The sequence below is a fragment of the Cygnus olor genome, chromosome 14 (assembly GCF_009769625.2).
Source record: "Cygnus olor isolate bCygOlo1 chromosome 14, bCygOlo1.pri.v2, whole genome shotgun sequence".
Taxonomy (NCBI): Eukaryota; Metazoa; Chordata; class Aves; order Anseriformes; family Anatidae; genus Cygnus; species Cygnus olor.
Window position 1 is genome coordinate 2,250,976 of NC_049182.1, and position 16,093 is coordinate 2,267,068.

Here is a 16,093-nt window from a genome sequence, read left to right on the forward strand (position 1 = left end):
AAGAATGCGTCATTTCCGTTGGTAAAATAACTCTTTTGTTATAATATAGTTTCTTTTACATACCAACGTGGAGATGTATCCTTGAACAATGTATAAACTTAACATCTAAACAAATCAGATCTAATAAATTATGACCTTTATGTCTAAATTAGAAGCAGTTTCTCTCCACATTCAGATGTTCAAAGGAGTGGTCAGGCTCCCAATGTAGGTACTCTGAATCATTACCTTGAAGTCTTTCCCTGTCCTTTGTTCAAGAAACCTGGAATGTCTGTAGCAGTTCATCACTCCACGAGGACTGTGTGGACTCTAGTCTCTGTTAGTGACCAAGTGGGCATATGGGGGAAGAGTGTTCATGCTCACTAAATAGTATAAATATACTGTAGCAATTAGCACACTAATTAAAAAGCAATCTATTCACCAGCATTGCTCCCTACTGAATTAATACTGAAACGAATAAAGAATGCTGAAAAGCATTCCTGTTTCACTCAGCTTTATTGCTTGCCTTACAGTGCACATTTCTAGTGAATTAAACGTTGCAAAGCTGTGGTGGCAACAAACTGGAGACTGCAAGAATAAGGCTTTCTGAGATAGGAGTGTTGGAACAGCTTATGAAAGCTGTTGAATGAGCTTCACTTTTTAAATTTGCTTTTTTACTCCCTCTAGCTCGATTCTTGGTATGTTATTTTAAACGGCACAGTGGAAATCAGCTATCCTGATGGGAAGAGTGAGAGTCTCTGTATGGGAAATAGCTTTGGGATTACTCCCTCTCTGGAAAAACAGTATATGAATGGAGTGGTCAGAACCAAAGTAGATGATTGTCAGGTACGATCACATTTCTATAAAACTACCTCATATTTTTAAACATCTAACAAAAGAAAGCAGACTAGTTGTATCTCAAGGCATGATCTTTATTCAGGAGCAGAAAAAAGGATGTTGGCATTTGATGGGTCACGAGCTCTGCTGCTGTTAGATTAGTTGTACCCTCTTTCAGTAGCTGAGATTTATTTCACACTGCTATTATGTGAGAAACAGGAACTTCTGCTTTGTGCTGAAATGTAATCTTAGTCCACCCTAGTCATGCTATGTATGTGATTGACGTGCAGTAAGAACAGATAAGCAGAAAATAGACATTTCCACTTCTTGCAGATTTTGTTCTCTATATGTTTAACCTATTGAGAATAACCTTTTGGAAATGTAAAATGGTGACCAGTTCCATTGTCTTCTATTTACAACTTTCTCATGTAATTGAGCAGAACAGACTGGGGCTGGTAACAAATGCTGTGCAATGGTGTTTCCATCAAAGCAAGCCCAGACATGGGGCAGGGGGATACATTCATGTTTTAAACATTTATTAACAATCATGTGTTGCCTGGGGGCAGTTTGTGTGTATAGCCCAGCAAGACTATTGGAGAATTCTGAACCATGTGGAAAAAAACACTCACAAAGTCGAGGAAGAAGGAGAAATTGTTATGGTAAAGGAGCACAGGGAGCTGGACCGCAGTGGAACCAGAAAAGGACACATAGTTATCAAGGTGAATTTCTTCCCACGCTTTCTGTTAATGTTAATCTATTAAACCTTTAAAACCAAAATTGTATTTATTAATAAACTAGAACACATGATCAGTTTTGTCTGTCTTACGTCAAAGATTTAATTCAAAGGAATTTATATTATTCTACAAATCTACTTCCATCTGCCTTTTAATACAGCTAGACCTGTTCGTCAGATATATTGAGTTTTGTTTTGGGAGCACTCCTTGTGCGTCCTTATGTATTGGTCCATTTTTTTGTAGTTTGGAAGAAGAACTGAAATTTTATTATAAACAGAGTTATGGGATGTTACTGATTGTTCTGGCCCATTATTAGCTATGCAAAACATTTGGTCTGGGAGAAGCTTGAAGACTTGATTTAAATATGTTAGGTTTTTTTTCCTTCATTTTTATAAAACTGAAAATTGGAAAAGGCGTATACTGCTCACATGGCTTTATGCTGAGGTACTCTCTAGAGAGAGGTAGTGATGGGAGATATCAGCTTTATTTGCATTTAATTTTTAAGGCAACACCTGAGCGACTCATCATGCACTTAATAGAAGAACATTCTATTGTGGATCCAACTTACATTGAAGACTTCCTTCTAACGTACAGAACATTTCTAACAAGCCCCTTGGAAGTTGGAAATAAACTGTTGGAGTGGTTCACGGTGGACAGCCTCAGGGATAAGGTTGGTTTGAGACTAGAGATTAGTATTTGTAATGAAAATTTCTCCAAATCGATTCCTTTTCGTATCACTAGCGTTATACTGCAGCTATTTTTAAATGAACTAATTTAAAGCCAAGTATTTTTTTAGTAATATCAAGGAATAATCCTGCACTCTCCAAAGTTAGGTTTGTCACCGCTTTTCTTCTGCAGAATGGTAAATACTATTTTCTATTTAATTTTAAGATGTAAATGCAAGTCTCTCTGAAGTCCTTTTCCACTAGCAATTCAGAAATTATGTTCGTGATCTCTTGAACTTACTACTTTTGTTCTTACAGCAGCGTTATGCTTGTCTTCCATAATTTTCTTTTGTAGAGCTTTTCAGTGTATTGAGCCCATTTTATTAGAGCAGCTTATTACAAAGTGTACTTGAAGTAAACTGTGCTCAAGACAGATGAAGCTGATAAAAACACTTCTGTAAATAGAACCAGGTTCAACTCTGTGCAGCTGTACACGCATGAAAAATATACCTAACCTGGAACTTGTATTCATGGCCTATTTGTTGAAAATCACAGCAGTAAAATTCTTAGCCAGCAGTTTTGTATGTTCTAGATTTGAGCTGAAAGAAACTCAAACTATCAAAACAGCACTTTTTTTTTTTATGGTGGAGAAAATTTGCTGGGATCCTTTCCTATGGTTACTGCTTCACCCCTTTTTCCATGCAGCACGTTTTAGCAAGTACTGCTTTTTAAGAGCAGGAATTTAAAGAAGGAAAGTAAAGAAAAACTGTCTTAGCAAATAAAGGAGGAAATCACTTGTTTTTAGAAGAGAAGCTGCTACAGATTAACTTTTTTTTTAAAATAGAATGGATGGATAAAATAGTTGCCAGACTGTCTTTATCATGAATGGTAGTAACTCTGTAGCACATAAAAAAGCAACCCAAACATTTAACTTAAAAAAAAAAAAAATCAGAAGAAAGGTCTTTTGTTTGTTTTACTATTACAGCATACATCCTAGAAAATTCCTAGGAGAGGAGGTAATTAGGATGCTTTAAAAAGATACATTTAATAAATGGCATAAAGAAGAGATAACTGAAGATAGATTTTTGCACCAGTAAGTACTAGGTGATGTAATCAGCTAGATACAAAGATTTGTTTCTTAGTTCTTCATTTGACTTCACAACTAAAGGAAATCAGGAAATGATTTCAAGTGCAAATGGTTTCTGCTTCTGTTAACGGATGCATTAATCTGTCATACGTTATTCTGTCATGTCCTTGTATTCTTCTTTGCTTATAGATTAAACCCTATAGGAGAAAAAAAAAACAAATACCTTTATGCATCATTTTTTTCAGGTTACCAGAGTGGTCTTACTGTGGGTGAACAACCATTTTAATGACTTTGAAGGTGACCCTGCTATGACTCGATTTCTGGAAGAATTCGAGAAGAACTTGGAAAATACGGTAGGAGCAAAAAAGAGTGACTGTCACACTTTCTGATGTTATGCATTTTCATTTTCCGATGTGTTACCAGGGATTAACACATTTTGGTTTATATGAAAGCAGTTAATAGGTTGCTTTTAACATGTGTGTATTTTTTCTTAAATATAAATTTAGGTACAAAGCTCCTATAAGATAGTACATATGGCACTCATTTATGCGTCTTTGTCCTCTTTTGCAGTAATGCAAAGTTTATTTAGTAAGATTTGAATACGTAGGATCATAATTTCTTTTTCTGGCACTTTATTTTTTTAAACAACTGTTTCTCCACTTCTAATAAAAGAAACATTACGCTCCATTTTATGTCTTCTATGTTACAGAAAATGAAAGGACATCTCAGATTGCTGAATATTGCTTGTGCTGCCAAGGCAAAATGGAGACAAATTACCTTGCAAAAGCCTTCTAGAGACTCACCTCTCTTTTTCAGCCTCCTTGGAGGAAGTGACAAGGGTTTTGGTATTTTCGTAGAGACCGTGGAAACGGGCAGTAAAGCAGCAGAAGCTGGACTTAAGCGTGGTGATCAGGTAAAAAGAGCAAAGCTAATTTTAAACATCCACCTTTTGATTTAAAAAGAAAAAATCTGGTTCAAATGACTGTAAAAAGTAAAGAAAAAAAAAAAACAACCAAACAAACAACCCCACCGGCAACAAAAAACCCTCTCTCTATACATCACGCTATTTTGATACCACAGTTCAGCTCTAGGTTTGTCTGTTAAGTATGTGTTTCTGTTAAATAGTTTTTGAAATATTTCAAAAACAGAGTGGAAAAAGAAACCAAGTTGTGGTTGTTTCAGGAAACTTTCTTAAAGGAGTTGTAGTTAGGTCGAAGCCATCAAATCGTTTGGTTGGCTGGTTTCTCATCTAGCATGCAGCATCACAGTTTGAGGCTGGTGGAGCCTCAGGTCACAGCAGCTGCAGGTCTGCCCTTTGGTTATAACATCAGGTCTGCAGCTGGTGATCTGCTGCTTTTGTTAGAGTTGCAGTTCCTAACTGCAGGAATGGTGTGCCTATTGCAGAAGATAAATTTGGTTACAGTAGTTGGCAGGTAGTGATGGAGGTCTTGGCTTGTTTACAGGATGCAGCTTTACTGAAGTGATCCAAATCGTGATTTCACAAGGAATATTTTCATGCTACAACTACTGTAAATATGATATGATAACTTCTGGAAAGTTTTTAATGTGCTTGTGTTATTACATTTATATTTGTAACTGTTGTAACTCCGTTATAGACAGCTGTTGTAACAGTTCATTTTGTATTTCTTCTTAAAGATAATGGAAGTAAATGGACAGAACTTTGAGAATATTACCTTTGTGAAAGCTCTGGAAATCTTGAGGAACAATACTCATCTCTCCATTACTGTAAAAACAAACATTTTTGGTGAGTAGACCTTACATGTTTTCCTGTGTATGTGACTAAAAATTCCAGTCCTTCTGGCTTCAGAAGTGCAATAGGGTTTCAGCTTTCTTCCAACTTGCTCTAGAAGTGAAAGAGTGTGCAGGAGTCCCCTCATTGTGCCTCCGTTTGCTCGGATATGTTTTTGTGTGCCAAAGACTTGCACATGGGGTGGCGCAAGGCCAGCATAGCCAGCTCTCTGCGCCCTGAGAAATCCTCAAATGACTGCTTAAGCGGCTTTAGTGTCCCTTCATGTGATATGGCTGACGCAGAGCCAAGGGATCTGGGCCAAAATATTTTGCCAAGAAACAGCAAAAATGTAAAACTGGATTTTCATAAAACTTTTTATAATGGTTGTAAGAACGGTAGGACAAATTGCCTTTATATCTAAAATCGATAAGGGAATATAAAAAGTGGTGGGGTATATAAATGTTAGCTTTTAATTGTCAGTGTGAGTATAAACATATTAAACCTCTTTTAAAATCTCAGTCAAACCATCTGTTCTTTTTCCATAATCCTGTTCAGGAAACAGAATAACCATAGCTACAGAAAGAACGAGACTATATGTACAAGACAGATTCTTCCTCTGTAGTTGTTGTATCTGAGAGCTAATGATGGTTTCCTTCTCTTATTTTCTTCCTGTGGTCACCTGCCCTTGTTCTGTATGGATTTTCTTTTCTTTTTATGATTTTCTGGTTATTTCTGTGCAGGTTAAAAAGTTTTAAGATCTTAGCAGTTGCTTATTATCATAATTCTAAAAAGGCATAAGACTGCTGTAATCAGTGGTCTAGTCTAATATCAAACAACATAAAATAAAGCATTACTGCAACCAAGGCAGTGATAGTTACGTGCAAGTGGATTTTAACCTCTTCTCCTGCTAGCTGATAAAACTTCCAGATGATTTCTCTGATATGTTTTAATGAATTCACGTCTCGAAGCTTTTTTTTCAACTGCAATACTTATTATTCTGTCCTTTTGAGTGCCTGGTGCTAACAATGAGCAATCACCATTCTTATATGTGAATTTATATAGTGAAGACATATAGCCATAAATTGTGTTATGTAATAGAAATATGCAATTTGACTACGAGTATAGATAAAGACCCGTTTTTTGCCTTGTTCCTAGGGACCATCTTGGAAATCAGCTCTGTACAGCCCTGCGTTTTCCCAGTACCATGATTTCAACAGAAAATAACAAATTTCTGACAAAGATTTTAAAACAAACAAAACATTATGCATTAGTAAACCAATTTGAACAGTTTGTTTTTATCTTTTATTTGTGGGAAGAAGCACAATAACAAAGACTATTTTTTTTCCATAGAATTACATCTTCTAGGAATGTCAGTAATAGACTGGCTTAGCTTGATAAATGCAATAGGAAATTTGATGCACCTTATGTATTACTTAAAACAAAAAGGTGTGTGAGGGGAGGAAACATCAGTCCATCCTGAAGTTGTTCTTGAGGAAGCGTCTGCATTCTGTTACCTAAAAGATGCAGACAAAAAAAATCAATAAATATATAGAGCTGATTGATGTGAACGGAATGGTTCCTTGTTATTGATCTTAGTGAAGGGTAGAATAGCTCTTAAATTTGCTGTGGTATGTGCTAATTTCAAAAGTAGCTGGGAGAATCCTGCTATGCAGAGTGGTTCATGATTTTGATTAAACATTTAGGGTTACACTTTCTGCCAAGGAACTCCAGAGCAAAACTTAAATGGGAGGAGAGCCACACCCTTAGAATCAAAACTAAATGTAATACAGAGCCTGGCTTGGCAATACATTACGTTTTTGGTTTTGGACTCTTTGGTTCACTTTTTCTGTGGGTATGTGGTTTGAGGAAAGAATCATGTAATGTGAAAGTTTAAGTGTGCAAAGGTAAATCACAATGTTTGTATCTCTTCTTACAGTGTTTAAAGAGCTGCTCTGCAGGATAGGGCAAGAGAAGAATGGAATTCCACATATTCCAAAAATTGCAGAAAAGAAAAACAACCGTTATTCCATCCCAGATATGCCTGGAGATGTGGAACAGATGTTTCCCCGTGAAAAAGGAAACAAAAAAATGAAAGCAAACACTGTATCTGGTGGGAGAAACAGAATCAGGAAAATTTTAGACAAGACTCGATTCAGCATCTTGCCTCCAAAACTGTTCAGGTGTGTCAAACTCTTCTGGTCAAATGGTAATTTTTCCTTAATAAAGCTGCTTAGTATCTTCAGTCATGTCTACGCTGCTTTATATTTTAAATGCAGCAAATCTGACCCATAACTGCAGAACAAGGCCAAAATATCTTTTGTCTCCCAGTGAACAGTATCAGATATGCTTTCCTCTCTTTTTCGAAAGCCCGTCTACGATGTGTAATTAAAACATGACTGCCGTTATTTTTTCAAAAATTCATTCATCCCGAGATGAATATAAGGATCTTCACACATCTAATCAAAACAAACCTGTTTTGCAGTGACGGTAGCGTGAGCCAGTCGCAGGATGACAGCATTGTTGGGACTCGGCAATGCCGGCACAGCCTGGCCATCATGCCTATTCCGGGCACGCTCTCTTCCAGTAGCCCCGACCTGTTGCAGCCTACAACTAGCATCCTGGATTTCTCTAATCCGTCAGGTAAAACAGCAGTGTTAGCTTGATTTATAGGATAATTATAAGGCAGCTGGTTTGCGGGGTGGAGTTGCATCTTTTTACCAGCTTCAAACACACTTAGTGCGGTTACCTCTCTATCTTGTGATCCTAACAGGTCCAAACTGGTGATTCACTGAAAATGCAAACTGCCCAAACCCCACTTGCCTGCTTTTTTGTAATGTGAGGCCTAGCTTCTTTTTATAAAGAAATGCGTTTTGCCACCTATAAGTATCTTTGATTTACCAGAGCTCTGGTGGCAGCAGGTTGTCCTCCTCTGCGCCTGTCTGGTTTTATCTTTGCCCAATATCAGCAATCCTGGTGATTTGACTTCTCCATCCACCTTCTTTGAATATTTATTTCAAGCAGTATGGCAGGTAGAATATAACAACTGCAGTACCAACACAGCATTATTAATTTTTAGTGTTTTACAGACATTAAGTTCATTCAGTTGTATGTCTGAAAAACTGGCAAGTGTTTTGAGATCTGTAGTGTGGGCTTCCATTGCTGGTACTTGTAGGAACACAATTTATGGGGTGGCTGCAGGAGGTATTTGTTATATGCAGCTGCCTGTAAACATGTAAAGTCAGAATCATGTTTCCCTATTTCAGATGTAAGTTCTGTGCATAATTATATATTTTGTAAAGTGCCTTCTGGCTACGACTTATGTTTATGTAAACTTGCAGATTTCCCCTTTAAAAGGGACAAATATATCCTATCAAATGCATAAATATCCATAGCAAATAAGTTCCTTTTTTTCCTGCAAATCCAGTTTCTTGCTGTCTGCATGAGTGAGCTACTCATGTGTTCTCTAAGAATATTCATTTAATGCTATATAAGTTACTGCATAATATGAGCTGTGGATAACTGGTCCTTACCTTTACTTCAAATTTCCTAGAACAAGTATACAGTCATTTTTGAACAGCAGAGAAAACCAAATTATTTCTGACCATGTAATACATACTTGATAAGTTTTGTAAACATCTAAGTCTTGATTTGGTGTTGACACAATTTTTTTCTTCTTTTCTGCCTGCAGCTGTTGGGTTTTACTGTAAGTATCCTGATGTATGGCATCCTGAAGACCTTAATATTGCATGGCTTGCCTATTAGACCTAACATGTTGCATTGATGTAGTTATATTGTCAGGACATTAGGTAGTCATGTGCCCTGTAGCCTTCCCTTTAATAAAAGGAGTCTGTAGGTTCACCTTATGGGCACTGTAATCTCACGTCAGGCTGCTGGACTGAGGCTGTGAATACCTGCATTTTATTCCCATTTCTGCCACTGACCCACTGAATGATCTTTGGCAGGTTACCTCGCTGGGACCTTGCTTTACAAGAATGAAATTGCTTACATCCCTTTTATAGAAATTGAAGTTTTGGATGATAATGTAGCTTGAGGTTTAGTTTGTTGTTTTGTTGGACTCTGTATAACTAAAATTTTCTGCATGCAAACTGGAAATGTGTTTTGTATTGTAGCCATGACTTGAATCATGTGTAGAAAAGAAAGTTGTACTAATATTTACCTGCTTAAAAGAAAAGACCCTAAAGATGGGCACGTGATTGTCATACGAGTTTCTATAACCTGGTACTTATAAGATACTCTATGATTTGGTTGCATGGTGATTTCTTTTTTTTTCTTTTTCCAAATTGCGTATTATGTTGCAGTTTTGGTATTAAACTTGAGTGTGTTCTGATTTTTAGGTATGTTAATACCATGATATACATGCTTTGGCTCTCTGTTAATTTTTGATGGTTTTTACGAGTGCAGGCATTTCCCAAATTATTCAGTGTATCACTCACCACTTTCACTCTGAAACGAGCGTGTAACGCTTATTTTCCCCTTTTATTGCCCCCATTCACGTCAGCTAACCCCAAACCCCATTAATGTGACTATTCTGGTATGACCATATGTGGTAGTCATAATAACGAAACAGTAGAATTAGTTTTCAGTCAGATTTTTTTTTTCAGTGCAAAGCTTGACACCAGCACAGGACAGTGTGCCCCAGGGTGCTGGTCCCCTCGGGCAGGGTCTGCCTTCCCACCGCCTTCCCCAAGGCATCTGGTACCCTGCCTGGCTAGCCACAGTCTGTGGGCATGGCACTTACCACTGAGGTTATTAAAGGCTGGTCAAATAACAGGGAGAAGGAACAGGGAGAAGGTTATTACAGCCAAGACCTCTACAATAGCCCTGGGCATCTCTGATACGGGACTTAATGACACGTTCACATCAGACATAGATTTTTGAATAGCTGCAAGCTTGGAGGATGTGGCTGAGGGCTTGGTGAGAGCCTTCCTCCTTTTCAGTTCTGCAGAAAACCCATGAATGTCTAGTTGTCAGATTTTATGGAGGGAAAAAATGGCGTTCCCATGAGCTTTTACTTAGCGTGCACCCTGACTTTTGACAACTTGTTCTCCCCTGGTCAGCTGGATTTTAAGAATCAAATCTTCTGTAATAACTCTAATGGAGATAACTATTTCCAAGCATCAAGTTGTAAACTAAATGTGTGTTTCTTTAGATATTTGTTTCCTGATGTAGGATGCCCCAGATAAAGCTGTTCTCTGAAGCATTTATAATTCATAAAATGTGTTATAAATAAGTGCTCTAGCAAAAGAATTAACTGCTGGCAGCAGCTTAGTTTAGTGTCTTCAGATTGAGAGAGCAAGTTTATAGCTGGATGCAAAAGCAACCAAATCTCCCTTCTCCTCCACGTTCCTTTGCCCACAGCACACGTCTGTGCTCAACGGCTTCCCAATCACAGGAGGAGCACTCGGGGCACTTGTGTCAGTCCTGGATCACACAAAGACAAAAGAGCCAAAAAGGAACAGTGCTTCCAAATCTTTTGACACGCTGGGAAGGACAGTGTACAGGACAGTAATATGACATGTGGATGTCTTGTGCTTTGTGGTAATAAGCTAATATGTAAGTTCACTTGTGGAATTGCAGAGAGAAGTCCTCTTTTTCCATTCAAATTTTGTTGAAAAGAGTGTTTATTTAAATGAATATTTATCAAGCGATAGAGAAAATGACCTTTTGTCTTTTCACGGGAACAGTGGTTCATATGTTAAAGGTGCTTTTCTGTTATTTTAGACATTCCAGACCAAGTAATAAGAGTTTTCAAAGCAGATCAGCAGAGCTGTTACATTATCATCAGCAAAGACACTACAGCGAAGGAGGTTGTGAGTCACGCAGTGCACGAATTCAACTTGACGGGAGCCCCGGAGACTTATTCCCTCTGCGAAGTGTCCGTCAGCCCTGAGGGAGTCATCAAACAGCGGAGACTTCCAGATCAATTCTCAAAATTAGCCGACAGGATTCAACTCAATGGACGGTAAAGGCACCCTTGTTTTGATTTCAGTTTGGATTTATTTGACTTTGCCTTTTAGAATTGAAACATCCAAAAGAAACATTGGGGAATGATGTTTTAATGAACAGTGTTTTAATGAAAATAGGTGTCTATTAAGAACAGACAAGTAAATGTCAGTAACTTACTCTCCCTTCACCTCTTTCATTCCTGTTTCACCTTCCTTCTCCATATGCAAAAACCCCTCCCTGACTTTACAGCAAGTTCTCTTGATGACAACTGAGGTCAACAGGTTAGGATAACAAATATAGTGGCTTACACTTAAAAAGAAAACTTGTATTTCTTCTGACTCTTTCCATGTGTACTTCAGGATTAAAGCATACAATTAATTTCTCAATGATGTCATGTTGCAATGAACTGATACTAACCTGAGATAAATTCTTCCATTTTTATGTAAACTGTTATGAAAGTTTTCAGAAATGTAAAGTGCTTCAGCTTTATCTGATGTCCTGATCCATACCAGAAAAAGGTTTACTACAGTAAAAAAAAAAAAATCTTTAGTTGTCTTTGCTAGGCAACAGAGATTTATGAGGAATAAACTTCTGTGTGTCTGAAAGTGAACTGTTTTGGACCATGCAAATGAATTTTCCAGCTACATTTTCATTTCCTGAATACTGTGAGCTTCATGTAAATATTAATATGTCATACAAATTTATGTGAGAAACCACACTGAATTTGTGTAAGAAATGGAGAAATACATTAATGAGAGATTTCTCAAGACTAACATGCATTTAAAATGTTATTTTACTGCTAAATTTACAAATGGAAAAGTAACTGACCTTTTTCTGAAGGTGAAAACTGCAGCATGTTACTGAGTATGGCATAGAAAACATTAGCAAGGAAGTAGACTAAAACAGCTTTCGAAGTGCTGGGGAGTGAGGTTTTTACTTCAGAAATGGTAGTATTTTATAAAAGCTGAAATACAAGGGTTGTGCTGTCCCTTTCTGCCTCTGTCTTTGCCTCTTATTCTCGAACGTCAGCGAGGTGGAAATGCTCTCACGTGAACACCTCTGTGGTGTCAGTAATATCCAGGCTGATTGCTATAGTTCAATGTCGTTGTGCTCACAAACCCTCTGAAGAGTCTCTCTAACATTTTGTTGCAACTCATTTGTTCATAGGTATTATCTAAAAAACAATATGGAGACCGAGACCTTATGCTCAGATGAGGATGCCCAAGAGCTATTGAGAGAGAGTCAAATTTCCCTCCTCCAGCTCAGCACCATCGAGGTCGCCACTCAGCTTTCCATGAGAGACTTTGAATTATTTCGTAACATCGAGCCTACTGAATACATCGATGACCTCTATAAGCTGGACTCCAAAACAGGAAATGCTCACCTGAAGCAGTTTGAGGATGTCATAAATCAAGAGACATTCTGGGTTGCCATGGAAATTCTAGCAGAGCCCAACCAACTCAAACGAATGAAGATTATTAAGCATTTCATTAAAATCGCCCTCCACTGTCGAGAATGCAAGAACTTCAATTCCATGTTTGCGGTTATAAGGTAAAGTACTTCCCATTTGTCAGATCTGATTTCTGGTGTTAAAAGCAATTTTGTTGATCTAAACTGAAAAAAAAAGTGTATCTTGAACATATTACCGATGGTGCTGGGTAGTTTTGAGAGAATTGCTTTTCAAAATGCTTGGACAAAAAGATGTATTGTCACTGCGTTCTTCTCCTTCCTCAACCTCTGAAGGTCAGGCTCATTGCGGTGGCTCACATGACTGTCTCTTCCTTAACTATCACGTAGCAGGGAAAGAGAAGATTTGGACAAAAGTGCTGTTTGAGGAACTTCAGGGACCTGCTTGAAAATTGCTGCCATTTTCTATGATTCTGGCACCCAATTTCCCTTTTTTCTCTCACTGTTACTTTTCAGTGTGCACTGAGTCATATCTGCAATGATGAGATTTATTTTATTTCTTCCTTTCATTGTAAGGACTTCCTCAAATCAGTCTTGTTTTAGTTTAATTTTCCTTCTCATTCTTTCCAGTCATCTGCTCGCTTCTCTATTTTTTCTCTTCATTTGCACGCTTAGACTTTCTCTTCTGATTTATGCTAGATGCTGCTGCTTTGACTTTAACAGCATGAGTCCAACATTTCCTTTATTTGCGATTATGTGATAGCCAGATTGTATTTAAAAAAAAAAAAAGAAAGAAAAGCACTGTGATTCATCAGACAGAGATTTGGATTCATGCTGTATCCCAGCACCAGTACTATCTTTGCAAATACCATTTTATAATATCTTCTTCCATGTCTAGCCAGTGTAATGAATGATGCTAGTTTAGTTATACAGTAAAGAATTAATAAATTCCCTTAAAAGGTACTGTACAAGCAACCACGAGGGCTGTGGCTACTCATTACCTGGTGAATGCAAACGTGGATACTGAGTGCAATTTCTGTTCCCTGCTTCCTAAGCTGTCGTGGTTTATTGTATGTGGAGAAATGGCCGTTCTTACTCCTGAGTTCAGCCTCGTGATGCTGTGACTGAAGTGGTCTTTGGTCAAAAAACAGCAAATGGATTAGCTTTTTGTTTTGCCCATATTTCCAGAGGAATATGTTTCTGTTAGCGTTTGCCACAGGGATTGTCTTTCCTGCCTGGCATTTCATGTTAATGCGATGCCATGTGTTTTGTGAAATAAGAAGATGCCGTCTTAATAAGTAAGAGGAGCTGTGGGGGGCGTATGGTAGATTTTTCATGTGAGAGAAGGCTTTGTGACTTTACAATAGCACAGGGAGAACTCTATGGAAAAAAACAATTACAAAATAAATTTTTGAAGCTTTCAAAATGAGAAAAAAGAATCTTAAAACAGTAAATTCAATATTTGTATGATTCTAGGTTTGATAATGAATGCTGGAGACTATCACTTTCCAGTGCTGCAGCTACAGGGACTTTGCAATCATTACCAAATTTCTTGGGCAAAGTTGGTAACAAATTATGGTGGGGGTGGATATAGCTTTTTTTTATTGGAGCAAGCGAATTGTGGATGTTATTACTTAATGAGAACTAAAAGTAGCAGATATGCTACAGTTTGTTATAATGCCTTCAATCGGTGCTTATTTATAAATGCTCCAAACATTTTCCTCTTAAATCTTTCAGCTTTTGCTTGGGATAAGCTGTGCCCTGTTTCCACTTGCTACAGCAGCCATGTATTCACCTCATTAATTTTTCACCCTTTTTGTCCTTATTGAGGTATATGTTTTTTACAGGAGAGAAGTGGTTCTTAAATTAACTGGGCATTGGTGCTGTGTTATAGAGGGATTGTTTTGGCAAGCTGACTTGAAAGTCGTACTTTGTGAATAAGGAACAGTCACACTTTTTACAGTTCTCTTTTTTGCTTGCTCACAAGAGTGAGCAGCAGTGTTTTTGTGATGACCTTGCAACCTGGCATCCACCCAGCTTTCAGTTAACCTTGTGAAAACTGTTTTTAATCTCTAAAAAAGCCCCTACAACCCTTCACTTCCTTACCAAAGGGAATGAATGATTCCACTACCAGCTAATAATGAAATGTGTCTGTCTTGCAGCGGGTTAAATCTAGCTCCAGTAGCTCGTCTCAGAGGTACTTGGGAAAAGTTACCGAGCAAGTACGAAAAGCACCTCAGAGACCTTCAAGATCTTTTTGATCCATCTCGAAACATGGCAAAATACCGCAACATCCTTAGCAGTCAGAGCATGCAGCCTCCAATTATTCCACTCTTCCCTGTTGTCAAGAAGGATATCACATTTCTACATGAAGGTAATGTCAAACATGGAGAAATAATAAACCAGGCATTGAATGCATTTAGCCCTTTCTTCACTGCTCCCTGATTCAACAAATGCCTAAAAGAAAGGTGCGGTTGGTGCGGTGCTTTTGATGCATCCCTTTTAGGAGTAAAATGAAATATAATTGCGTGCATAATAGAAGAGACTGATCCCAGGCAAAAATTAAAATTTTGTGTTTTTAAAATTTTGAAAGCAGTGCTAAATCGCTATGATAAAGTTTAAGATGAAGGAGTTGGTGAGTGTGCTGACTAATAATCACACTACCAAAGAAATGTATTTCTCTTACAAAAACTTGTTGCTGCAGTGTTTCTAGATTTTCATTCTATGTTGTGGCTTTCAGACAGCTACGATGATATAACACCTCCTACTCTTGCTTTCAGCATTTTCAAGGGGTTTTGTTTAAACATTTCGTTTTTTGCTCCTTACAGAGAGTTCTGTTCACAATCGGTTAAGGTGAAGCATTCCCAACTATACCATATTCTTGGTTTTGATCTTTCAGAACTATTTTAACTAATTGCATAAAGTGAATGCTGTTGATGTCAGTTTTATTTATATGATTTTAACATCTCAGTCAATGAATTTGGGCATAGGTCATGTGGTCCTCTTTCCTCCCACTAATACGTGTTATTTCAGAAATAGATTAGCAAAAACAATGCTGGATAGTGTGAGTGGGCCTGACTGTCATTTGTGTTTTGCCAAAGTTTCTTGTTTTCCTGCTCTTTTGACTAAAGCAGTCTCCTTGGCAGGGAGGGAGGAAGGCTAATGTGGGGGACCAGAAACACATTGCCCATAAAAAAAAAAAAAAAAAAAAGAAAGAAAAAAGTGTTCTTACTCTTTGTGTGTGTTTAATTACACAGGAAATGATTCTAAAGTGGATGGCCTGGTAAATTTCGAGAAACTCAGGATGATTGCCAAAGAAATCCGCCAAGTTGTCAGAATGACCTCAGCAAACATGGATCCGGCCGTAATGTTCAGACAAAGGTGTGCAATTTAGAAAGCTAGTAGGACTGAAGGTGTCTCAGAGTGGGTAGGGATCTGGGTTTGCGTGTGCATTGTTCTGTTAGTATTTCATTGTGTAACATACCATTGACACTGACCATCAGAACCAAAATCTATCAAATTATAGCTGATAGATGCTCCGAGGAGTTACTTTTAATGACTACTAAAACAATTTGCCTTCATAAAGCAAAGGAGAAAAGGCTCAATAAAATATTAATCAGTAGAATTTTGGGAGAGGTGTAGTATCAGATGAAAATCATATATAAACAAA

The 16,093-nt window shown here is 37.7% G+C and overlaps 1 protein-coding gene across 8 annotated transcripts in view; it reads left to right on the forward strand.

Annotated features, from left to right (window-relative positions):
* RAPGEF6 (Rap guanine nucleotide exchange factor 6) overlaps positions 1-16,093 on the forward strand; it is a 125,025-nt gene that overhangs the window by 83,304 nt on the left and 25,628 nt on the right. For 4 of the 8 annotated variants that reach the window (XM_040573964.1, XM_040573968.1, XM_040573966.1 and 1 more), the window contains 13 exons: positions 664-822; positions 1,380-1,532; positions 2,053-2,217; positions 3,545-3,652; positions 4,009-4,212; positions 4,956-5,064; positions 6,986-7,229; positions 7,532-7,689; positions 8,738-8,752; positions 10,792-11,032; positions 12,184-12,567; positions 14,586-14,797; positions 15,681-15,804. In XM_040573964.1, the coding sequence (XP_040429898.1) occupies positions 664-822; positions 1,380-1,532; positions 2,053-2,217; positions 3,545-3,652; positions 4,009-4,212; positions 4,956-5,064; positions 6,986-7,229; positions 7,532-7,689; positions 8,738-8,752; positions 10,792-11,032; positions 12,184-12,567; positions 14,586-14,797; positions 15,681-15,804 (2,276 nt within the window). The remainder of the gene's footprint in view (positions 1-663; positions 823-1,379; positions 1,533-2,052; positions 2,218-3,544; positions 3,653-4,008; positions 4,213-4,955; positions 5,065-6,985; positions 7,230-7,531; positions 7,690-8,737; positions 8,753-10,791; positions 11,033-12,183; positions 12,568-14,585; positions 14,798-15,680; positions 15,805-16,093) is intronic. The other 4 variants (XM_040573965.1, XM_040573971.1, XM_040573967.1 and 1 more) reach the window with 1 other exon arrangement.